Source organism: Antedon bifida, chromosome 6 (assembly GCF_963402885.1).
Source record: "Antedon bifida chromosome 6, ecAntBifi1.1, whole genome shotgun sequence".
Lineage (NCBI taxonomy): Eukaryota > Metazoa > Echinodermata > Crinoidea > Comatulida > Antedonidae > Antedon > Antedon bifida.
Genome location: NC_136231.1, coordinates 10492358 through 10517386, shown reverse-complemented (window position 1 = coordinate 10517386; position 25029 = coordinate 10492358). Strand labels below are relative to the sequence as shown.

The window sequence follows — 25029 nt, the reverse complement described above, 5'->3', positions numbered from 1 at the left end:
TGTGAATGCTTTCTCTTAAAACATTTCTCCTTTTTTAACAACATTTTATACAGTGCATGGTCATACCACAGAGGAAGTTTACGCTTAGGGCGCACAATAAGAACAAGACCTCTCAGGGTGGCATCAACCAAGTCGTAAAACATATCTACACTATCATATATATTTCCAGTAATATCTAAAATTTCCCATGATATATGCATAAGTGTTTTTTTAATTTGAATTTCTTTATTTGGTAATAAAGGTTAAAAGACAATACAATATAATACATAGAAAATAGAAAAAACAATTGCACAGAAAAACAGGCCTTGATTACAAGGAATGCCAAGAAAAGTTAAAAAACTTATTTCCACTTGGGTCCTAAAAGCAAGGAACTGATAAAGAACATACAAATTACATCAAAAGAATCCTTTAAAAAATTAGTATAGAATATAAAAGTTTTCAAAAAAGATTTATTATAAAAGCCATATACAAATATTGATTTATTGCACTAAAGTAAAAAATTAAAATTAATCTTTACACTTATTTTATATTTATTCTTAATTTACAGATTACAAAAAATTATTGATTTATTGCATTATACTAAAAACTTTTTATAATTTATTGCACATGAGAATTAAATGTTGAGAAGATGCTTTTTTAGTGCCAATTTACAATTTTCTAATGAAATATTTTAACATACATAATGGTATAGCGTTCCAGGCTTTTATTGAGTTGTAATAAAAAGTTTTTTGTTCGCAACCCTTAATTATTGGAATCCTGTAATTTAAATTTGTGGCACTACGTGTCCTTCTAGAGTGATAATCAACAATACGAACAAAGTTACTATTTAGATACATTGGGGCAGAATTATTAAAAATTTTATATACATTGCATAAATATTTGAACTTAACTCTTTCTGGGACGTTCAGATATCCGATTGATTTCAGCTCAGATTGACCAACATGAGATCTCGAATCTGATTGAGTAATAAATCTGAATATTTTGTTTTGAGTAGTCTGAAGCCTGTGTTTGTGTACCTGAGAAGAGTCATTATACCATGCTGGGGAAGCATAGTCAAAAAGAGGCTGAATTAGAGCTGAACAGAGAAGTTTCCTACTACCAAAATCAAGATATTTGGACTGTCTGTACATAAATTTGCGCTAGTTATTACTGAATTGGCAATCAGATTTCCTGAAGCCTGTTGGTCAATCTAGACACCTAAATACCTTACCGACTCTTACCTTTAGTAATTCTTACCTTTAGTAAAGTTAAGAGGCAATGAGTTTTTAAACTCGTAAGGAGCCTCTTCTCTCATATGTGTGTGGGTGTGTGTGTTTGTCAAGTTTGTTTTTGAATGAATTTACACTCTTGCTATTGACAACAGATTCGGGCAGCGAGTTCCACTTGTTAATTACTAGTCTTGGTTTTTTAAAAAATTTTTCCATTTAGTTGAGTTCCATCTAGGTTTCTTTCATTTAAAAGTTGAGCCTCGAGTGATATTTGGACCAACTTCAGATGCTAATTTAAAAATGGAGTGGCGATCTATATTTTCGTAACCATTCAAAAATTTAAAAACTTTGATGAGGTCTCCGCATTCCCTTCTTTCCTGTAATGTCGATTTTATATCACATTCAAGAGCATTGAGTTGAAACAAGACATTTTTTAATCGACGTTTAGTTCCCAAAAGAATGCATTCAGTTTTACCTTGATGAATTGTAAGTCAGTTATCAACTAGCCACTCATTACAAAGATTATAATAATTGGGCTACACTCTGGTTGTACATCTTAGCCTTGGATGTGGTGAAAGCACTCCAATGGTCAAATGATGATATAATTAGGTGATCATTTAGAATAAAATGATCACCTATTGTTATTGTATGAAATCTTTATTTTTTTTTTTATTTTTTTTATTCTTTCTGTACACTTTTTGTGTAACAAATATCTCAAAAAGTTAAATGTCAATGATTACCAAAATTTCACAATGTCTTTCAAATACTGTAACTTAGTCATAATAAGCTTTTCAGCGTGATCACTCAACCGTGACGTCATTTATACGCCATTTTGTGAAATCACATTATGAATCATATCTCCATAATTCATTATCACATATTAATGAAATTTACTACACGTAAACTTCAGGTAAAGGTAAAAATATTAGCAAATAAAAACTTGCGCGTTTCAAGGTCATTCGCGTGAAATCGCGCGTCAAAAATTTAAAAAGTTCAAAATTACGTTTTGATCAATTTAGAGCATAAATTAGGCCATTTGCGTGTTTTAAAAAATTACTGCGCAAAAACGTGTTTTTGCGCGTGCGTACATAGAAAGCTTAAAAAATACCAATTTTTTATACAAATTGCATCCTAGTGATCTTACTTAGTACATTCACTAAATTTGAGTCCATTCCGACTTAAAATAACGCTTTACGAGCACGTTAAAAATGACAAAATGCGCACAATAATTGTACAAAAGTGCTAAAAATGGTAAAAAATAAGGCCTTTTTAAAATGAATATAACTCTTCAGAATGGAAGATGACCCCCATTTTTTTTAACTTATTATGGAAGTTAATGAGTTGTAGATATAAATGTATATACCCATTAGACGTACAAAATGGTATGACGTCATCATTTGGCCACATGAATTTTTAAAATAGGGTTTTTTCCCATTTTGTCATAGACCACCATATTCAACAGAGCGTAACTCGCTTATCTGTGCTCGATTTTTTTTTAATTTTCAATATATTCTACCTCAACCAATTATGTTACTCATGAGTTGCCAATATTTTCATTTCGATGACGTCATCACGTCTTAAAATTTGAATAACGGTGGTTACATAATTTCACCTACAACGTATAGTTGAATACCTTACAGCTCTTCTGTATTAAAGTTGACCTTGATGTTTATAACTTATTATGAGAGCTGGTAAAATGTAGATATGAATGCATATAAAAATTAAGCCTATCGAATGTTATGAAGTTACCATATGGCCAGTTGAAGTTAAAAAGTAGTTTTTTCATCTCTTTCGTCAAAGTTATACACATTTTGAAGAGCGCGCACCGCGCTTCTACGTACCAAATTTTCTTCTAATTGTTATATTTTATTGCTCAATTCATTATCTTTCGATATTGGTATCCACAAGTTTATTTTGATAATGTCATCAGTGCAAAAAACTTAGAACATGATGTGTGTCCGTAATTTCACCAATGCTACACTGTATATAGATATACAGTATACTGTACATAATGTGATATGACATATAATAGGCACAACTAAGCACTATAAGCGTATAATAGGATGGCATACATCAACATTTTCCGATCGTATGTTAACATACGTGCATGTTTAAAAAATATTAATGTCAATAAATTTATAAAAATGATCACCTATAATTCGTCAAAGTGACGAATTAAATTCTAGTTTGTTTCTACTTTTGTTTTCTTTCTGAAAATAGTGATAAAGAAAGATAAAATTGGTGCTCTTGTACACTAACAAGTACAGCAACAACATGGAGCTTATGCAAGTTCCTCATGCTTCTATACCGGACCCTTTTGTAGACCCTCTACTGGCTGTAGAGCTGAAGGGAATACTATAATGGCAGTCATGTCATGCTAAATTAGCAGGGTAGTGGAGTTGAGTATAAATAGAGTTTAGGAAAGTGTTGCCTGTAGCTCTACTGTTCAATGGCCCTGCCCCCCCCCCCCCTTTTCTGGCGTCCGTCGGCACATCATCGCGTCCGTCGGCAAACAAAGGTGCCGAGGAAAAAAATAAAGTTAGGCAAATAAGAATAAACTATTATTCTGACAATAATTGAACTGTAAACATAATTCTTTTGAGTGTTTGTTTATTTACATATCATATCATTCCCTTCAGATCAACTATTTTTTATTTTCATTACATCTAACCAAACACGTTAAAAATATGGTTAAAATATCTTATCATCTAGCACGTACGGCCGTACGCGCTAGATTGTTTATCAAAAGTCTTTGAACGGTCCGGTGACCTTACCCTATTCAACCTTGTTTTTGCAGTTGAGCCTCTCATGACTTGAGATTTGTATGTCTTCCTACGCCAAGATTATATAGTTCCACATGCCATGTGCTTTTTTCTCTAAGATATATTTATTATAAATGCCAAAAAAACCCGTTTTTTTCTCGATATGAGGTCTTTATTATTCAAATTTTTTAAAGAAAAGGCACACATACCATAAAAAATATCCATGAAGTCACATGGTCTCTCTGATCGTTACTACACAAAGTTAGAGCAATGAATTTGTCCGAATTCCGTTAAGTAAAACAACTTTATATATTTTATAAGCATTTAATAACATGTTTTATTGATATTTCCAATGGTGATATATATAAATAAATTACTAAAAAACGTAATTATTTTAACCAAAAATGGCGTAGTTAATAGAATTTTCGACTGAAGCCGCAAATTGTTTTACTTCTTTCGTGGCTAAAAACGATCATTTTTGGCGATGTTTTAGACCCTATATTTCGAAAACTACAAGTCAGATTTTCGTAATTCTTTCTTTATTGTAATATTAATACAACATACTAACAGATAATGTTTAATGTGGTTTTAATTTTGCATCGTTATCCCTATAAGACAACATGACTATGCAATCCTAGAACATATATTGTACAGGTAATATGACACTAATTTTGTCGGCAAATTGGCAATTCCCCCAACCCCCCCCCCCCCCCACCTTCAAAATCCTGGATACGCTACTGCTTCTGTTGCTTTATATCCTTACCTTATGCAGTCAGTAACTGTACTCAACATGGAGCTAATATGCCAGCTCCTATTCTTCTAAACCAAACATCTTTGCAGACATTCTGTCCTGAATGCACGTATGTTTTCAGTCGTCCTTGACAAGAGCACCAATCTGCATTGTTTAGTTTTATATTTTTAAACAATGGTTCAGAAGTTGAGGCAAATGGTGCTAGGTTGATTATTCTACAACACGTTCTTGGAGTTTTAGTAATCTATTCCGGTTTGAAGGATAATCACTGCACCAAATAAGGTTGCAGTATTGTAAATAAGGAAGGATAAGAGAATTGTATGATGTAATTAAAATATGTTGAGGGAAAGTGACTTTAGTTTGTTTATTATTCCTATGACATAAGAGATTTCCAACTTAGATTTTCGTTTACAATTACACCTAAGAATAGAGTTTCAGATTTTTTGTTTATGTTTTTCCCATTTAAAATAACTTTTTAAGTTTGATATATTTTCCCTTTGGAGTGGATGAAATAATAAATAATTCGTTTTTTCGGTGTTTATTAAAAGTCCATTTGCATCAAACCAAAAACCAATTGTTTTTAACTCATTTCCCGGAGAAATCTTATGTAGGAGAATTTTACAGTAGGCGGAGGTATGCATTCTCGGAGTGGCTTTCTAGTTATTTATACTATTGTATAAAATATCTATATTATCATGCGAGAAAAATAATGTTGTATCGTCGGCGAAGGACGCAACCTGTAGAGTGTCACTAATAGTAATACGAGTCAAGTCATTTCCATATATTAAGAACAATAACGGACCCAGAACTGAACCCTGTGGAACTCCACAGGTTATTCCCTCGTCGACGATTTACATGAATCAAATGTAACAAATTGCTTGCGGCCAGTAAGATAACTTTTGAACCAGTCCAAAGATATACCTTTGATCCCATATTTATCAAGTTTGGAGAGTAAAATTAGTAATAATAAGTCTAGAAATATGCTTAACTGAAATAAGTTATTTTCGAAAGATTCAGTGATATTATTTAGTTCAAGAATGGCATGACAAGTGAAATGTTTAGGTCGAAAACCAACTTGGTGATGGTTTAAACTGTTATTTATAGTCTAAGAGGCTTTTATGCATAAGTTTTTCTAATAATTTTTGTAAAATAGATACAGTATAGGTCTGTCGTTAGATAATATTCAGGTGTCTCCTTTCTTAAACAGAGGAACTACCTTTGCCAATTTCTATTTAGTTGGTACTGTACCTGAACAAAAACATATATTTATGGAAAATTTTAATGGATTTATTATACACGGAAGAACAGTTTTTAATATGTGAGGAGATATACTGTATTATGCCCAGCTCCTTTTTTAAATCAAAATTGTAAATAATAGTAAGAATCTCATATTCAGTAACCAGATTTAATAATGTAGAATGAATTAATGGTTGGTGTTGGAAGGAATGTTAGCGGATCAATAGCTGAAGCGGGTAAAGACTTATTGATGTCCGGTCCTATGGATGAAAAATAATTATTAAAATGATCACATATAGATTTATCATTATTTTATTATCAATTTTAATTGAATTTATTTTAGTGGATATTTTTTTGCTTGGACTTGCTACCGAATTTATAATATCCCAAGTACTTTTTATATTTCCTTTCACTTGTTCATATTTATGGCTATAGTAGTTGAATTTAGCAACACGACACAGTTGAATAAAAATAATTTTGTATTTAGTGTAAATTAGTTTGTGGCTTGCAGTTGGTGAAGAGATATTATATTTTTTGTATAATTTTTTATGTTTGTGTTTACTTGATTTAATTAATGAGGCACTCATCCAAGGCTGTTTAAAAGATTTGCATTTCGGAATAATAAATTCTTTTGTGGTTAACCACCACCTTTATTCATTCAATGTTTCATAAACAACAATTACAGAATCTCTAAGCATTTTCTACATTTTTCCGTTATTTTCTTATTTTTATCCTCTTTAATATTAATAATAATTTTAATATTTTGGCCTATACGTAGTACCCAATGTTTTCTTAATTTGTGTGTCTTTCAGTTTATATATTTGTATATATAATATCAACACATTCACACACACCGTATATAGAAATACATATTACAGTATATATTAAATATACTGTATAAACACATCAGGAACAGAACATTAATTCTAAACCGCCCGGTGATATACTGAAATTTAATTAATTAATTTGAAACGATAAAGTTTCGGAATAATTTGGTAATTAGATATCTATTATGTATATAAGTAAATTTATCAATAAAGATATCAAATGAGAGCTTAGGATCAGAGTTATATACATCAGACCAGTCCTATTGCATCAAACTGTTACAAAATGAGTTATGATCATTTATTACATAAGAGCATTTTCTATTTGACGTTTTGTCGAAAATGTGGTCGATAAGTTGTAAAATAGGAAGATGATCAGTAACAATGTCTGAAATTATAATACCAGAAGTTATATTTATATTTATCAGTGGTGGATCCAGGGGGGGCAGGCGCACCCTCCGCACGTCTCCCCTCCCCTATGAATCTGGAGAGAAAAAAATTATCCTACCATAAGGAAAAAAAAATTGGGAAAAAAAGCGTAAAAAAAGAGTAAAGTACTTTTACTTTTGATTACACATTGTTTCAGCGCCGTGCTAATTTACTTTTTATTAGAGGTCACCATTGCTGTTGCTGTCTGCAAATTTCTAAGGGTTGCGAAATGATCTAAAAACAGTCCTACGCCACCTCCAGTACTATATTTTCTATTACAGTACTTGCAAAAAATGGGGGGGGGGGGGATTGTTATCGTTAAGCCAGGTCTTATACCAATTATGGAGAAATTAGTATGCATGAAATATAATAAACTGTCAAGAGCATCAGATTTATTTGTGAAACTTATATTTAAAACACTTCAGAGTCAATTAATTCTTTTACTTCAGCTATGTTACTTACGCTACCTTGTTTTTTATGATGTGGTGCCTCCTCCATATCTGACAAAGTGCCTTCAAGATCATGGGTGCACTCTGGCTTAGCTTTAGCTACTACAGGTTTACGTTTTTTGTTGTCACCAGCCATTGTTTTATAGATTGTAGTTTATGGTAATGTACTGCTGAATTGAGTGTGGAACAGGTGCCTATTCCAATCAGATTTGAATAGCAGGTTCAAGGTAGGAATAACAATGCAAATCACAAGCGTTGTTTACGTACGTCTGTTCAATTGAACCACCTCGCAGGTGGAACACTCGGAGAGCAACAATGTCATTTGAACCGTGGTGAACCAAAGGAACAGTCTTTCACGGTTCAGCACACAACACAGTGACTACCATCCACCAGTTTAGCCAACTGCTTATATGATGTTACATTACAGTCGAGTGTACACAGCCTGACCCGTCTTGGTACAGTATTTCGAACCTCGCCCCAGTGGTAGAGACTCGTTCATTCAGTTGGCTTGCTACCCACCTCCGACTAGTTGGCTAGTCCGGTGATAGGCATGAAATAGACTACACAAACCAAAAGTGGTGTTGGTAGTCTATAAGTGCTAGCTTACCTGGATAAACATCCCACTCGCGGTCCCCACAAAGACCAGCGTCTTGTTCAATGATGATGGTGGTGTGTTGGGATGTTCCCACTTGAGGGCAAGGTTCATGGAATGTACCATTATCTGAGAGGTGTGTTTCAAAATTGTCTTGTATATTCAAGTTGTAGCTCTCTTCTCGGAGAGAATAGGCCAATGTCGACAACACCACTTTTAGTTTGTGTAATCATTAGCTTCTTGGTGTTTGAAAATTGAACTTCGACCCACATGAGTTCAACGTTTTTATCTTCCAATTCCTAACTCTACGAGTTGTGTAACTGCCGCCGCCTTGTTTTCCTATTCTGTCCTTTTTATAAAGCGTATAGTCTATTTCAGGTTCAGAATCTGATGTTAGAATTCAACCAGGTTTCTGTGAACGCGATTATACTGTTTCGCAATAAGATGACTGGCTAAATCAGAGCTACAGTATATACATCAAGTGTACATACCAACTTTGACACACCTGCTGTTGGAATTGCGTGAATCATTTTCATTTTCATGTTGTGGTCCAGGATTTTTCTCTATGTCGCCATAAATCGGCTGCTTCAGTTTGAAAGTAGCTGAATGTGTAAAGCCAGAGTAGTACTTTACACAGCTACTGAAATATTTAGGCTTATGTAGTCGAATATCCAGCCGCTTACGAACGGATGCAAATGTTGTAGAACATTCCAACGATCCAGCCAAACATAAGATTAAGAGAAAAATAACTTTCATAGTATTAAATAAATGTACCTTGTAATCAATAAATTACCTTTGGAATGTAGGCATAAATTACCTTGTTCTGATAATGAAATAAGTACACAATTTCAAGTCCAAAAACACTAAAGGTGTGCCCTTGTGTGACACTAGCGCGGGCTTATCAAACATGGGTGTGAGTAAGCTTCGTTGAGTTAAGCTTGTCAACATCATAAAGAACATAGAATCAATTATATTATATCAAAGACAGCTCAACATCATAAATCCAAATGAGTATAAATAACGTCAAAATCCATGATAAAACACATTAAACAAGAAAAATATTTGAGAATTGTGATGGGGATTTGTACTTGAGCACAGATACAGTATTCTGATTAGTCACATTACTTTATAATGAAATAATTGTTTAATAATTGACAAGAGGAGAAGCCTATCTTTTTAGGGTTTTCAGTCTTTGTTACTAATTGTTTAAGTATTTCCTGTCACCCTTTGGTGCTTTGTATTTCGTTGTTAATTTTACTCATTTGTTCTTGAGAATGGTTCCATGATGGTTCTGAAATGTCAATGTTTTTTGCCATTAAATTTTTTTGATATAATCCATAGCTAGATTGTGATGAAAAGCTTTTATGTTTTCCACCATATTACAGCCATGACTGTGAAGAAGCATAGAGTTGATGCACGAGATGATTCTATATTGATTGATATGTAAATATAATAGTGTCCAACCATTTCAGAAACACCATTCAAGATCCAAGATTCAAGATTCAAGAAATTTTATTTGTCCATAAAAATGGAAATTCACTTTGCTTGGTAGATTAAAACAACAATATTGCAACAATTTAAAACGTGCAGAACTATAACAGATAAAATACAAGATAAAAAGTTAAAAATGTAAAACTATTTAAAAATTGCATTATCGTCTTACATTAGAATTAAAAATATGAATGCTATTTACAACGAAGGATTTTCTAGTTCTACAAAGATTTGTTCTTGGAGGTCGTAGCCTAATACCTGATCTATTTAAGTTATAACAGTAATGTAACGGATGAGTGGGGTCTTTCATAATATTGTTTACTTTTTTTTAAATACTCTTTTCATAGATAAATGAACAAGGCGTTAGATCAGCTTTAATAATACGTTGTGCAATTTTACGTGGTCTCTCAATATTTTTCTTATCATTTTCAGTAAAGTTACCATACATGGGTTTGGGTTATAGGCACATTTATTTTTTTGGGGAGTAATAATTTCGCTGATCCACCAGCCAATGCTAAACAAAATTCAGTGCATCTCAGGGTTTCCTTTATAACGCACATGACATCATGACACTACTATTATTTTTAGCATCTTAAGTTAATATATTCTAGGCCCAATGTGTGCTTGGTAAAGCCTCAATACAAAGCTTTTTAACACTGTTTATCTGCCCTTCCTGCTTGCCTTACTTTCAATTGTTTAAGATGAATGACTCAGACATGAGCCTAACAACAAGCCTCAGTAGTGATTGCCAGCCATCTTTTTATGGCTTTACCGATGAAAGCATCCAGTTACAGAAGGAATTACTCTACTTCAAAGTTGCACGTGTATGTAAGGTTCTGGAATCCAAAAGCTCCTTTGTCACATCTACCCCTACTCCCAAATCAAATTCTACAGATTTCTCAACTGGAACTAAACAAGTTAATGCTGCCTCTCAAACCCCTGGTCAATGGGAAGAATCACCTACACTGAAATCAAAACTCAGGAGTCAAGAAGACAGAATTGCTGACCTTAAAAAACAAGTTTATGAACTTAAGAAAGTACAAACAAACTTTGTACAGCTGACATCAGCTTTTAATGAACTGTGCGAACGAAACTCCTGTCTTGAAATACAACTCAGAAGCTTTCAGGAAAAATCAAACAATGAATTTGTTCAACCAAAACATGTAGTTGCCAATGTTAGTGCACCAACCACTACTCAAGATGCAATTTTACAACCAACAAATCATTTCGTAATTCTTGACACCGAGTCCAGTGAAAATAACTGTCAAGATCAATCAGACGATGCAAAATGTGAGCTGGTTAGATCTAATGAAACTAAACAACGTACGACAGATATCATGAATGAAACTGTTACTATCAAAAGCCATGATAGAACACCATCAAATACCAACAAGAATTTAATCATCGGAGACTCAATGCTAAAGCATATTAAAACTAGAGGCCTCCATCAAACATCTGTCAAAACAATGAGAGGGGCTACAACTAAGCAAGTTTATGAGCGGTTGGATGAGGTAAATTTTAATGGTATCGAAAATGTCATAATACATGTAGGTAAAAATGATTGTGCTGTTCCAGACATTAATCTTACAAGCCTAGAGAATGACTTTACTGACCTTGTAACAGAGTTGTGGACAAAAGTTTCCGGTGGAAATGTGTATGTATCGGCAGTATGCCCTCGTTTTGACAATGCCCACTACAACATGCAAGTGGAAAAGCTCAATGATTCATTAAAGCAAATGTACGGAAAATACTTCATCGATCATTCATATACCATTGGTTTGAAAGAAAGTTCTAGGTCTAACTTCACATCTCATGGCCTACACTTGAACCAACGTGGCACATCAACTCTCATCAAGAGTATAAACAACAGTATCCAAATCCTTCAGAAGAACAGCAAGAAACAGCAAAGAATGAAATCACCTAGATGTCATTTTTGCAGCGAAACCGGACATATTAGCAGTAATTGCCGTCATGGTCAACCAGTGTTTTGTTATATCTGTGAACAACTTGGACACAAAATGAAATACTGTAAAGCAAAACATGTCAAAGATCAATGAAAAGTAGGCGAAGAAGTTGAAGCCGGAACAGCTGTACAAAGTGCAAATACTAATATAACCAATTTTAATACTTCTGTTCCATTAACTAAGGATTATGCAAATGTTAAACCTGATAAAAATATTGTTACTAGTATATATAATTATAACAATAGCTCTTCTAAATGTAAGCAAACTCTTAATTTAATGTGTACTACTTGCCAAATTTGTTCATTATCTTATGACTTTTCTTGTTTTCCTAATCCTTCAATCAGACTTAATAATTGGTGGTGCGACAATTGTTTTATACAAAACGCTTTAATGGAACTACCTTTTTGTAATTACTTTAACAATTTTAATTATGAAATAAGTAGTAAAAAGGGCTTTAAAATTGCCCACTTAAATATACAATCACTTAGAAACAAATTAGACAATGTCAAAACACTTCTCCATGAATATAACTATGATATATTTTGTATAACCGAAACGTGGCTAAGCACCAATATTGATAACAATGAGATTTTAGTAGACGGATACAAGATTTGTAGGCTTGATAGACCAAATACTCAAGCTGGCGGTGGAGTTCTATGTTATATTAGAAGTGGTATTGCCTTTAAAGAAATCCAAGAGCTGAGATCTGAAAATGTTGAAGCTCTTTGGATTGAAATAAATTTACCATATTCTAAACCTTTACTTATAGGTAATATTTATAGACCACCTAATGCTAAAGTTGAATATTTAAATGAACTTGACAACATGTTCCAACAAAGTACATCATTATATAATGATGTTGTGATCTTGGGAGACTTTAACTTAGATATAAATAATAATACTAACGCAAGAAAAATTAATAAAATAGCTAAAAATAGTAATCTTAACCAACTAATTAATGAATTTACAAGAATAACTAACACTAGTAAAACAATTATAGATTTGATTTTTGTCACTAATTGTAATATTTCAACAGCAGGAGTATCAAGCCATGGAATAAGTGATCACTCCTTAATATATCTAATTCGAAAAACTAAAAAAACACATATTCCTCCAAAGTTTATAACCTCTCGTTCTTTTAAAAAATTTGACCAAAACAAATTTATAGAAGATTTAAAATGTATTGACTGGGATCAAATCAAGCTTTACTCTAATGTTAACACTGTCTGGTTACTATGGAAACACTTATTTGGTGAGTTATGTAATCGGCATGCCCCTTTAAAGACAAAGAGAGTGAAAGGATCACTTCCTGAATGGATAACCACTGATTATATAAGATTAACAAAAGACAGAGACTACTATTATAAGAAAGCTCACAAAACTAATGAACCTGAAGATTGGGACAAAGCTAAACAACTGAGAAATCAAGTTAATAATTTAAATAGGAATTTAAAAAGAAAATATTGTACAAATACTATTAACGAAAATGCTAAAAATCCTAAGAAATTATGGAATACAATAAATAAATTAATACCTAAAACTAAACCCAGTATAAATAATGTATATAAAGATAATAATAAAAACTATACATCCAATGATAAAGACACAGCCAATGTTTTCAATGCTCATTTTACTTCAATTGGAAGTTCTTTAGCAAATCAATTTACTAACTCCAATAATACTAACTCCAATAATTATACTAGTAACACTTCAGAAAATTGTTTTGCGGGTAACAAATTTGAATTTGATCTTCTTACCCCTGATTACATTTTTAACCAGTTATGTAAATTGTCAACTAATAAAGCTATGGGTGTTGATAACTTTGATTGCAAACTTCTTAAACTAGCTGCTCCGATAATTTGTGACTCACTCTCATATATTTGTAATCTTTCTATGTTCAGTTCTAGATTTCCAGATGAATGGAAACTAGCTAAGGTAACACCTGTATATAAAGATGGGGATATGTCAGACCCTTATAATTACCGCCCAATTTCTGTTTTACCCATACTTTCAAAACTCTTAGAACGTGCTGTGCATGATCAATTATACTTGTATTTAAGAACTAACAACCTTATAAATCCCTCCCAATCGGGCTTTAGAAAAGGTCACTCTACAGAAACTACTCTTTTAGATGTTACTGATTATATTTTAGATAACTTTGATAAAGGTATTTCATCTGCTGCTTTATTTCTTGACTTGAAGAAAGCATTTGATACAGTTAACCATGAAATATTACTTACCAAATTAAGGAATTATGGCTTAAATGATATTGCACTTCACTGGTTTAAATCATATTTAAGTGGACGATCTCAAGTTGTTTGTATAAATTCAACAAAATCTGACACCATGAATGTTAATATTGGTGTCCCACAAGGATCAATACTGGGACCTTTACTATTTATTTTATACGTAAATTCACTTCCTGAATTTTTATCATGTAAATGTGTGATGTATGCAGATGATACAACACTCTTATGTAGTTCATCTGACCCTTTAATACTTCAGAATCAACTCAATATCAATCTAAACAAAATTATAGAATGGTTTGACCATAATCAACTCACACTAAATCTTAATAAGACCAAGCTTATGGTTTTCAGCACAAATCAGAAAACGGCAACATTTAAGAATATAACTTTACTTCATAATAACGAAACTATTGAAAGAGTTGATTCTTTTAAGTATTTAGGTGTCATTTTTGATCCTCAACTAAATTGGAAGGAACATATAGACAAAATGTCTTGTAAAATAGCTAAACGTATCGGTGTGATTCGTCGTATTAAGATGTATCTTCCTATGTATACTTTAAAAATGTTAGCAAATGCTTTAATTATTCCATTATTTGATTATTGTTGCTGTGTTTGGTCCAATTGTAACATAAGTTTTTCAGATTCTCTTCAGGTTTTAATCAACAGATTAGGTAGAATATTGTTATCAGTAGACATGTATACCCCTATTAATGATATCTTAAGTACTCTTGGATGGAGTAGACTTACAGAAAAATGGAATGAAAATATTCTTATAATGCTATTTAAATGTTTAAAAGAAATAGCTCCAAGATACTTAACAATATTATTTCAATTTACTGTAGATAACCATAATAAATGCACTCGCTCCCAAAGTAATAATGATTTATCTATTCCGTTATGGAATAACTCTCAGGGTAAAAGAACTTTTGTTTATAGATCAACTAAATTATGGAATTCTCTACCAAATAACATAAAATCAGAACTCCATAATATGTCTTTGGCAACTTTTAAATCTTCACTATAGAAATCATATATGTATTAACCTTTTTGCCTTCACAATTGTAAATAGTTTTATATCTGTTTTCTTTCTTTTTGTTTTTCTTTTATATTTTATTTTTGTTGTAAATATGTTTACTGAACCACTTTGGAAATCAGTACATCTGTATTGAAAGTGTATTTCAGTTTAAAGAAAGAACAAATAAAATAAATAAATAAATGTCATGTAGGTCCACTTTAGGAAACTCTGAAGAGAAAACATCCCGTTGATGGGTTATTCTTTTGAAAAAAATTCTTCCTTTATTTTCAACTCTTCAATGCATTTTTTTTATATTTCACAAATCTCAAAATTGCAATTTTAACAGAAATAATTGTATGCATTACAATTGTTTATTTCTATGTATATTATTAACTGTATAATTTAATTATTTTTACCTTCAGATTCTGTTGAAGATGGAGAAAAACTGGTTAAAACAGCGCTTGATCATTTTGGCAGAATCGGTGAGTTTAAAATGGGATATTTTATCGTGTTTAGAACATTTATATTTAAAATAATGGTTACAAAATCATTGCAAATAGACATTAGACATTATTTGATATTCTTTTTTCGTTTCTTAGACATATTAATCAATAATGCCGGAATTCTAAGAGATCGTTCATTTGCCAGAACAAGTGATTTGGATTGGGGTAAATATTAAAATAAATGATGATTTATTGTTGGAGTATATGTACACAACCCACTAATCAGCAGAGTAAGCCTCTTGTTGAGTCTTGTTTTATTGTTTTCATATCAATCTATGCCCGTTATTGCCTGGTATTGTGATATAAAATGTTTCCAAGTACCTCCTAACACTATAATGAATGTTATTTTGATATTTAGTTGTATGTTTTATACATTTTTAAATCAAAATTAGTTAATTTAAGTAAAAATACTGAAGTGAAACTCTGAAGACCGCACGCTTAGTCCAGTAAAAGTATGGTTGAACCTAAAAAAAATTGCAACAGAATTTTTGTTTGTTTTATTTATGAGCATCATATCCAAAATTGACCAAAATCAGACATCGGGAAGTGGGTTAATTAGCATAAATTCAAATTGGCCGCCATTTGCTATTACGAGTAGATATAAATGTGATATATTAAACACTCTAATTACCATATTTAAATTCCGATATGACGTACCTGACATCATAATGGTAGTTGTGACGTCATATTTTATGTTATACTGCCTAAATGACATACTATGCGAACAATTTAGAAACAAGTTTCTTAACATTCTCCTTGTTGAAATGAACATCATTTCCAAAGTTTTGAAAATTGGACATCAGGAAGTCGGTTAATTAGCATAAATTCAAATGGTTGCTATTTACTATACCATTTTGAAGCTCTGTACCTCCTTGGTTGGTTGGATTTGGACCACCTACTGTAAGTGCATTGCGAGTAGATATAAATGTGACATTAAACTTCCCAATTAGCACATTTTAATTACCATAATAATGACGTAAATAAGACGTATGTATGATGCGAGTATTTTGACGGCGCCAACTATTACATTTTCTATGTATGTACTTTGGATGGGAAAATACGATCCAACTCCATATTTAGGATAAGGTCGAATTATTAAACCCCAGACTCATTACAGACTTTAAGAATCTCTTTTCTTTAAATATATATGAGATTGCAGTTATAAAAAGATGCAGTTGCAGAAAATTAACTGGAATGTTCTATTGCATGTTGAAGGATGGCCAAATAACTTCTGATACCTGGATGTGTTAAATTCTACTATTTTAAAAAATCTTTTCCTACGTTTTCTATATTTTTCCCTTAGAATAATGGCAATTGAACATTATTGTGACATAATATGACGTCATTTATCTTATGACATCATAGGTACGTTATGGTAATTTACATATGCTAATTAGAAAGTTTAATATCACATTTATATCTACTCTACTAACCATTTAGGAGATATGGAGCTTCAAAATGGTATAGTAAATAGGGGCCATTTTGAATTTATGATTATTAACTCACTTCCTGACGTCCGATTCTGGTAAACTTTGGAAATGATGTTCATTACAACAAGGAGAATGTTTAAGAAGTTTGTTTTTTTGGGGCGTTGAGGCTGATGATTGACACGTTTAGAATGAAAAGTTTTAACAATATTTTAACTTGTTTCTGGAATAAAAAAATATATATTTAAGTTTAATTTAGCACTAGAGCATATAATAACATGTGCTAGGTTAGTATAAACTGAATCATTCTGATGTGTATGATTTGTAATATCGGAAATGTTTGTGTCAAAACAGCTATTCTTATCAGTGAAGAATATTTATCTTTTAGATTTAGTTCACCGAGTGCATCTACGTGGTGCCTTTCAAGTAACAAGAGCCGCATGGCCTCATATGAAAGAACAGAATTATGGTCGCATTATATTTACTGCATCTGCTGCTGGTCTCTATGGAAACTTTGGACAGGCCAATTATAGCTCTGGTACATATTTACTAATGTGCTTTCAACTTCATGAAGCAAAGAGCACCAATTTTATTCTATTAAAATTATCAACAATTTGACTCTAAAACCACAAACTGGTATTTGTATTACTCTATCTACTACCATCCGATATGATAATCTATTCTTATTTTTGGCATATTTTACATTTATAACATTATTTCTTTTGCAATATTGCATTTTTTCGCTATATTAAATTGAACTTTACTATTATTTTTATTAAAATATTTTTATGTATAGCATATGTTTGACTTTTTTAAACTATATTCATAAAACCAATTTTAGCTCTTATGTTCTAGCTAAAACCTAAAAATAATTGTCAGTGTTTAATTTTAGTATCTTAACAAGAAAGCTTTAATCAGTGTTGGTAATGCTAATGTTGTGATTTCAGCACAAATTGTGATCAAAATTTTACATTTGTTCTGCAATATTTCTATCCGTTTATCCAGCAAAATTAGGGTTGGTTGGTCTGTCAAACACCTTGGCAATAGAGGGTATGAAGTATAACATCAACTGCAATTCTATAGCTCCTCTTGCTGGGTCACGTCTTACACAAACTGTAATGACACCAGGTATGTTTGCATCTTTAGCAATGATAAGATACCATAGTTTTTAGGAGAATTACGTTTACTGTCAAATCTACAAAATGGTATTACTATTACAGTCTCATAATAATAATTTATTCAAACTACACTTTTAAACCACATGGCATGTGAGTTTTGGTGTAATGTGTCTAGCTTTTCATTCAATGCATAATAGTAATGAGAATGGTAGTAGCAGCAGCAGCAACAACACTAGTAATACTAGCAGCAGTAGCAATAGTAGTAGTAATAATAATAGTAATAATTTAGTAATAATAGTAGTAATAATAACAACACCTATTTTGAAATATTTTTTTCAGAGATGGTAGAAGCTTTGAAACCCTTCTATGTAGCACCTGTTGTTGTTTACCTATGTCATGAGTCTTGTAATGAAAATGGGGAGATTATTGAATGTGGAGCAGGCTGGTATGCAAAATGTAAGCACTTTGCATTATGCAGTTATATATTTTATGTACGCCAGGGGTTCGCAACAGTATTACTACCATGGACCTGATTGTAATTTAGAAATAATGTCGCGGGCCAAATATAGAGTGTCACAGGTGAGGCACCATACTTGCACATTACTTTCATTTAAGGTTTTTAGTAGGAGAAATTTTGTTTGATTGATTGAGTACCTTCCAACTGGGTCCTGTCAAGTGCTTCTAGTGTGAGTTAGATGGCTTTCTCCATGGAAGGTAATGCTTTCTAGAGCAATCTAGGTATTTTCATTGGTTTGTAGACAGATAAATAATGGTTCATTATGCAATAGTTAAACATGTAATTATCAATGGTTAAGATCTGGAAGCCGACTGAGGACTGCTCAAGGTAGAACAAAAAGGTTCCTTAACTCTTTTGTTCCACATTCAATCAGGCTTTTTAATTAATTAATTAATAACTAAGTTAATTTCATTGTTTATCAGAGTATTTGTTGTATTTTTCAAATTTTTTTGTCTTTTTCAATATTACTAAACTTTAACCCTCCCCCTTTTTTTCTAGGCCGAAAGTTAAACATTTTACAATCAAAACAGTGGTATTTTTATAAAAAAAAAACAACAATATTTCATTTTTTATTATTTATATTTATGAATCAAGGTGATATTATTTTGTTTGATTGCCTTTATTACATCATAATCAGTCTCTACTTCAAGTTAACGTTCCATGTCTATTTAAGTTACTTTAATAATCCAAGGAGTTTTATAGCCGAGTGGTTAGACACTTGACTGTCATACAGATAGACTCGGGTTCAATTCCCGACAACTCCCAGTCCACTCAGCTATAAATGAGTACCTGGTTGAAAATACTAGGGAGAAAAAAGGCGGCGTGGAAAGGAACTGGCCACCCTACCACATAATGCCGAGGCTTAGTACAATGAGCTCCTAACAGCTCATTCCCCTATGTTCAAAGAAAACGGGACTCACCTTTTTTTAATTGCATATTATTTAAATAATATATACCTTGTTATTGTGTGTATGACCATTATATAAAATCAATCCAAATGATGTTCAGTTTCTAGGGCTGATAATGAACCAGGAATACCATGTACGGTATATGAAAATCTTGCCTATTTCCATATGCATGCATAGAGAGGCTAGTCAAGTCGCCCCATCGCAAAGTCAACCCCATTGCAAAGTCGACCCAGAACAAAGTCGCCCCAGAACAAAGTCGCCCCAAAACAAAGTCGCCCCAAAACAAAGTCGCTCCATCACAAAGTTTTTTGATCTCCTCATCATATGTGACCATTTGTTTCACTCAAAATGATAGATTGCCTAGCCTAATATAAATTACTTATAACTAGTACATTCATTGTTTTAGTTTTGTTATTGAAATTTATGTTTTTTCTTTTTCAGTGAGATTGCAAAGAAGTAAAGGTCTTGTGGTACGGAAAAAAAATGTTAATTTCACACCAGAAGAGAGTAAGTGCACTTTTTGTCTATACTTCACTTTATTCATTTTCCCTCAAAATCAACATAGTCAAAACCAGTCGGTTCTATCACAAATGATTACTTACTATTAAAGGATGAAAAGAATACTGTAATGGAATTATTTTTATGTCTCTTTCAATAGTTCTCCTTGTATGTCATTTCTTTTATATTAAATTGTAGTTTGTCGAAACTGGGATATTGCAACAGATTTTTCTGAGCCATCTTACCCATCAAGTATTCAAGGTAAATGCAATTGGACTGTACCATTATGATAGGTTCGTATAATAGAAGTATTCAGCCCAGTCAGTTAGCATGTTTGTACCATTATAAACACTGCAACGTCTGTAGTCATCCTCTTCATCCTACTGTATTTTTTTGTTCTTAAAACTAAAAATAAAACACCTAACTGTACAATATACTGTTAATACAAATTTGAATCAATAATATGCAAAATCATAATAATAATAATACTGTATATCCTCGAGTATAATCCCACTTCAGGTCTAATCCCACCTTTTACTTTATATCTGATTTCACAAACAGGCATTTCCCCGGGTTTAGTCCGAGTATTGACATTTGGTCTGGATGTAGGCTTCTCTCTTAGTCAGTTCAGATGAGTTTTTACAAGAAATGCTACCAATTTTTTTTTTTATCCTGAACCAGGGTTTAGGGGCACTCTCCGAAATTCAGCCCAATTTTGTGTTCTAAGGGGTGGGATTATACCAGAGGATTTATGGTAATAACATCTAATTGACAAAAAAAAAATATTTTGATAATGCTAATAATGGCTGCCTTTGGGTGATCATCCATAAGATTTAACCTTACAGTGATTGCTTATTTAAACTGGTTTTGTCTAGGTGCCTAGTTATTTTATATCAATCAAAATGTGACCAAATTGTATAATGGTGATGAATATAATTTTAGATGCAAATATGGTGATGTTGCAAGCTCTAGAGGAGTACAATCAATCAGAGGAACCATCATCTAATAATGAAGAAACATCAGGAGATGGATTCAATCCAGTATGTAACATGTAACACAAATCAGTGGCTCACAACCCTGAAAAAGTATATGAACAATAAACCATATAATAAAAATACAATATTATTGCCACCAATACTTAAAAGACAACTTTACTTTAGCAAGAACCATATTTTGACATATGATTTGACGTATGATTTACAATTTTGCGCTGTAAATTGCTGTGACGTCATGTATGCATAGCATATATCTACCTCATGAGTTTTCACTGTTGTTAACATACAAGAGATAGGTACCTGTCACTTCAATTGCTAATTTGACCTGTATTAGGCTTAAATTAGCCAATATGTTTAGTCTGTTAATTGCAGAATACAAAATTCAACATTTATATTTGTTACGATTTATTTAAAAAGTGTGTTTACTAGCAATTTTTCCCGCTGTACGGCGCAATTTTTCTGAAATCACATGTACATCCCTAATACGTTGTCAAAATATGTAGTTCTCTGTAAAGTTGTCCTTTAATATAGTGACTTGCATATATCTGTAATTTTTATAAAAATATTTGAAACTAGCTTGAACAAATACAACTGTTCAGTCCTAGATACATTTTTTTATCTACTGGTAGAAGTTTATCCACACATATTCTAACAATAAATTGTTTTCAGAGTAAAGCAATCGGTTTTCAGTTTCCACCTGCCACATTTAGTTACACTTCTAGAGATGCTATATTGTATGCACTTGGGGGTAAGTACATAATAATCAATTTAGTCATTAAAACTTTTAAAACAATTGAATTTTTTTTTAAATCAAACCGTATTTATATATAGAGAGGGTATCTATTGGAAATTAACATTATAAAAATTGTATTATGTTTTTTGTCCTAGTTGGTGTTTCAACATCTCAAACAGATCACTTAAAATTTCTTTTTGAATTAAACGATGAGTTTTGTGTGTTGCCATCATATGGTGTAATTCCAGCACAAATTGCATCAATGGGTCTATTTGGCAGTTCCATACCCGGTTTGGAAGATATTGACGTTACCAAGGTAAATATTGATTGATGTAACATGACTAATACCCTTTTCGCATTTGTATTAATTGTTACAACTTGTTAACCAGATTTGATCTCCCGATTTATTACACATTTTCATACATGCATACACAAACTGTGAGAAGCCTTGGGAGAAAGTTACACCCTATTTAGTCAGTTTAATACCAGCCTCTCGTCCAAAAAATTGTCCTCGCCCTATGCAAACATGGTTGCGCACTGTTACAAGTTTTTACTTTTTGGAGATGTAAAAAGGGTATAAGCCATTATTTTAAAGTGTCGTGAATACACACATGTTATTTCATAATAATTTATAGCGCACATATGCACTAAAAGTGCTCATCATAATGTACTATATTTAACATTGCATCTATTTGTAATAATTTTTGTTATATCTAGATTTTACATGGTGAGCAGTACCTTGAGTTATATCGCCCTCTACCGTCATCAGGCACTTTGACCAGTGTTGCTACAATTCTTGACATTCTTGATAAAGGTTCTGGAGCGGTCATAGTGGTTGGAAGTAAGTTTCAAGATGGCCATTCTCAAAACCATGATATTCCAAGTTCATTTACCACTTGGCAGGAAAATGTACAGTAATAGTGTTTTGAGGAAATGGGGGAAAATATTAATAAACTAACTGACAATTATGTGTTTATATATGTTTGGACACCCAGAAATTGTAATAATTTCTGTTTAAAAGTGAATACAGTAATACAATACTCACAACAGCTGTAACTAACAGTCAAATTTTAAAAACTATGTTCAAAATGGCCCCTGTATAACATTTGTAATTGCTTTTTGACATTATAGTTGAAACATTTGATGAGTCCAAACAGCTGGTAGCTTATAATCAGTTTATAACATTCCTTGTTGGAGCTGGACATTTTGGAGGGAAGAGAAATTCCGATAAAATTAAGGTAAACTTTCTCAACATGCAATTGGACTTTAAATTTGATTGGTTGAATTTAACATGCAATTAGACATATGAATACAATATATAAAGCGTCGTAACCAGTGATTCTAGTAAAATCATTGCAAACTATATGTAATTTATTTAGAATGCTATATTATACAGATATTGCCTGCTTAGAGGTGAAATATAAGATTTGACATCCCTGCTGAGGGAAATATATTCCCTTGAGCAAAATATAATTCCCAAGGGGGTGTCAAATCTTATATTTTACCAATATAAAAGGCGATATCTGTTATATTATATAGCCAAATTAAATACAAGTAGAGTATCTACTGGGTCTGGCGGCCAGGCCTCTTTTATGTAATAAGCCTGCCTATAGTTAGGCGTTGCATTTACTTACCTTGCGAAGAATAATATACAGATAATTCCTAATTAATGATCCACTTAGGCCTAGGTCATTTAAATAATAACAGAAAAATGTCCATCAATAATCCTACATTAATAATAATAATATTATAATTAATAATTCGTCCTTGACGAGCCGAATTTTAGCATGCCGCGCATACCAGGTTACTACCGTGAGTATTGACCAATCACAAGCAGTCTTTCATCACATCTAGGGAGGGCGAATAACAAATGAGGGAGCTATGTATGTATAGTTTAAATAGTTTAGCAGCGGGTAAAACGTTGTCTCGTGATGATGTGGACCGATCTTCACAAGTTCAAGTCTCAGTAGATGACTTTTGTTTATTTATCGGCAAACACGAGTGTTGGCACACGAAAATTACACAGTCAATATCATTGTACTCGAGAATTTACTGGATTTTATATGTTTAATGACAGGAAAATGACGCGAAAATTACTCAGTCAATATCATCATACTCGAGGAAATATGATTTACGATCTTCGCAGCAGTAGTCATGTGATGCAGTTTCAACCAATCACGTTAACGTATTTACATAGGCTATCTAATATATAGTCTTATTATATTTGTATTTTATATATAGCAATCCTTTAAGACACCTAGTAGAGCTCCTGATGCATCTGTTAAACAGATAACAACTGTGGACCAAGCTGCCATCTATAGGCTGAGTGGGGACCATAATCCACTACACATTGACCCATCGTTTGCTGCAATGGGAGGTGAGGTTAATAATGATTACTTTTTTCTCCATTCAATCTGTGTTATATTACAGCTGTAAACAGATGTCAAAAGGTAAAATGTCGAATATTGCAGCGTGACCCAATACTGTAGCCATGCAAGGTATTTTGCAAATGCTGGTAACCAAAAGATAATATAAGAAATAGTAGTAGGGACAATGTTTAAATTATTCTAATGCAGTTACTGCATTAATTAAACACATTTTGTTTACTGTTTAAAAAGCTGTTAAAAGCTCTGTCTACACTATCAAACTTTATGTGACAAAAAAAATGTGATGTGCACATACTGTATATGAACTTGATGATGTCATATCACTACAATATTTGGGTATATCAGTACCATATTTGAGCACATCATAGATTTTAGTTTTGTCAAACTAGTAGTTTGATAGTGTAGACAGAGCTTTAGAAGTAGTACAGTATCAAACTTTTTTGGGTAACCATTTCCATGTTTATTGCAGTGACTGCCTGATTAACTTTTACATTGAAACAAACTAAAATCATACATCAAATTGCATTACGGGGTAAACATAATGTATTATATTCCAATCCATTAACTGAACAGCACCCATCCCAAGTCTAAAGTTATGTCTATCCTAGCTCAAGTTTCACCTAGCACTTTTAGCCCTTTTTAAACACCCACACCTTAAACTTAATTCCCCCACCCCCCATCCCAAGTCTAAAGTTATGTCTATCCTAGCTCAATTTTCACCTAGTACTTTTAGCCCTGTTTAAACACCCACACCTTAAACTTAATTCCCCCACCCCCCATCCCAAGTCTAAAGTTATGTCTATCCTAGCTCAAGTTTCACCTAGCACTTTTAGCCCTTTTTAAACACCCACACCTTAAACTTAATTCCCCCACCCCCCATCCCAAATCTAAAGTTATGTCTATCCTAGGTCAAGTTTCACCTAGTACTTTTAGCCCTTTTTAAACACCCACACCTTAAACTTAATTCCCCCAC

General features: G+C 32.4%; 1 protein-coding gene across 3 annotated transcripts in view; it reads left to right on the top strand.

Moving 5' to 3' along the window:
- Nucleotides 1-25029, top strand: part of LOC144845548 (peroxisomal multifunctional enzyme type 2-like) — a 254730-nt gene that overhangs the window by 219780 nt on the left and 9921 nt on the right. For all 3 annotated transcript variants that reach the window (XM_078702960.1, XM_078702959.1, XM_078702961.1), the window contains exons 4-16: nucleotides 15393-15452; nucleotides 15570-15638; nucleotides 17289-17438; nucleotides 17906-18028; nucleotides 18358-18474; nucleotides 19885-19950; nucleotides 20140-20202; nucleotides 20884-20981; nucleotides 21606-21684; nucleotides 21825-21985; nucleotides 22387-22510; nucleotides 22801-22907; nucleotides 23911-24046. In XM_078702960.1, coding sequence (XP_078559086.1) covers nucleotides 15393-15452; nucleotides 15570-15638; nucleotides 17289-17438; nucleotides 17906-18028; nucleotides 18358-18474; nucleotides 19885-19950; nucleotides 20140-20202; nucleotides 20884-20981; nucleotides 21606-21684; nucleotides 21825-21985; nucleotides 22387-22510; nucleotides 22801-22907; nucleotides 23911-24046 — 1353 coding nt within the window. The remainder of the gene's footprint in view (nucleotides 1-15392; nucleotides 15453-15569; nucleotides 15639-17288; nucleotides 17439-17905; nucleotides 18029-18357; nucleotides 18475-19884; nucleotides 19951-20139; nucleotides 20203-20883; nucleotides 20982-21605; nucleotides 21685-21824; nucleotides 21986-22386; nucleotides 22511-22800; nucleotides 22908-23910; nucleotides 24047-25029) is intronic.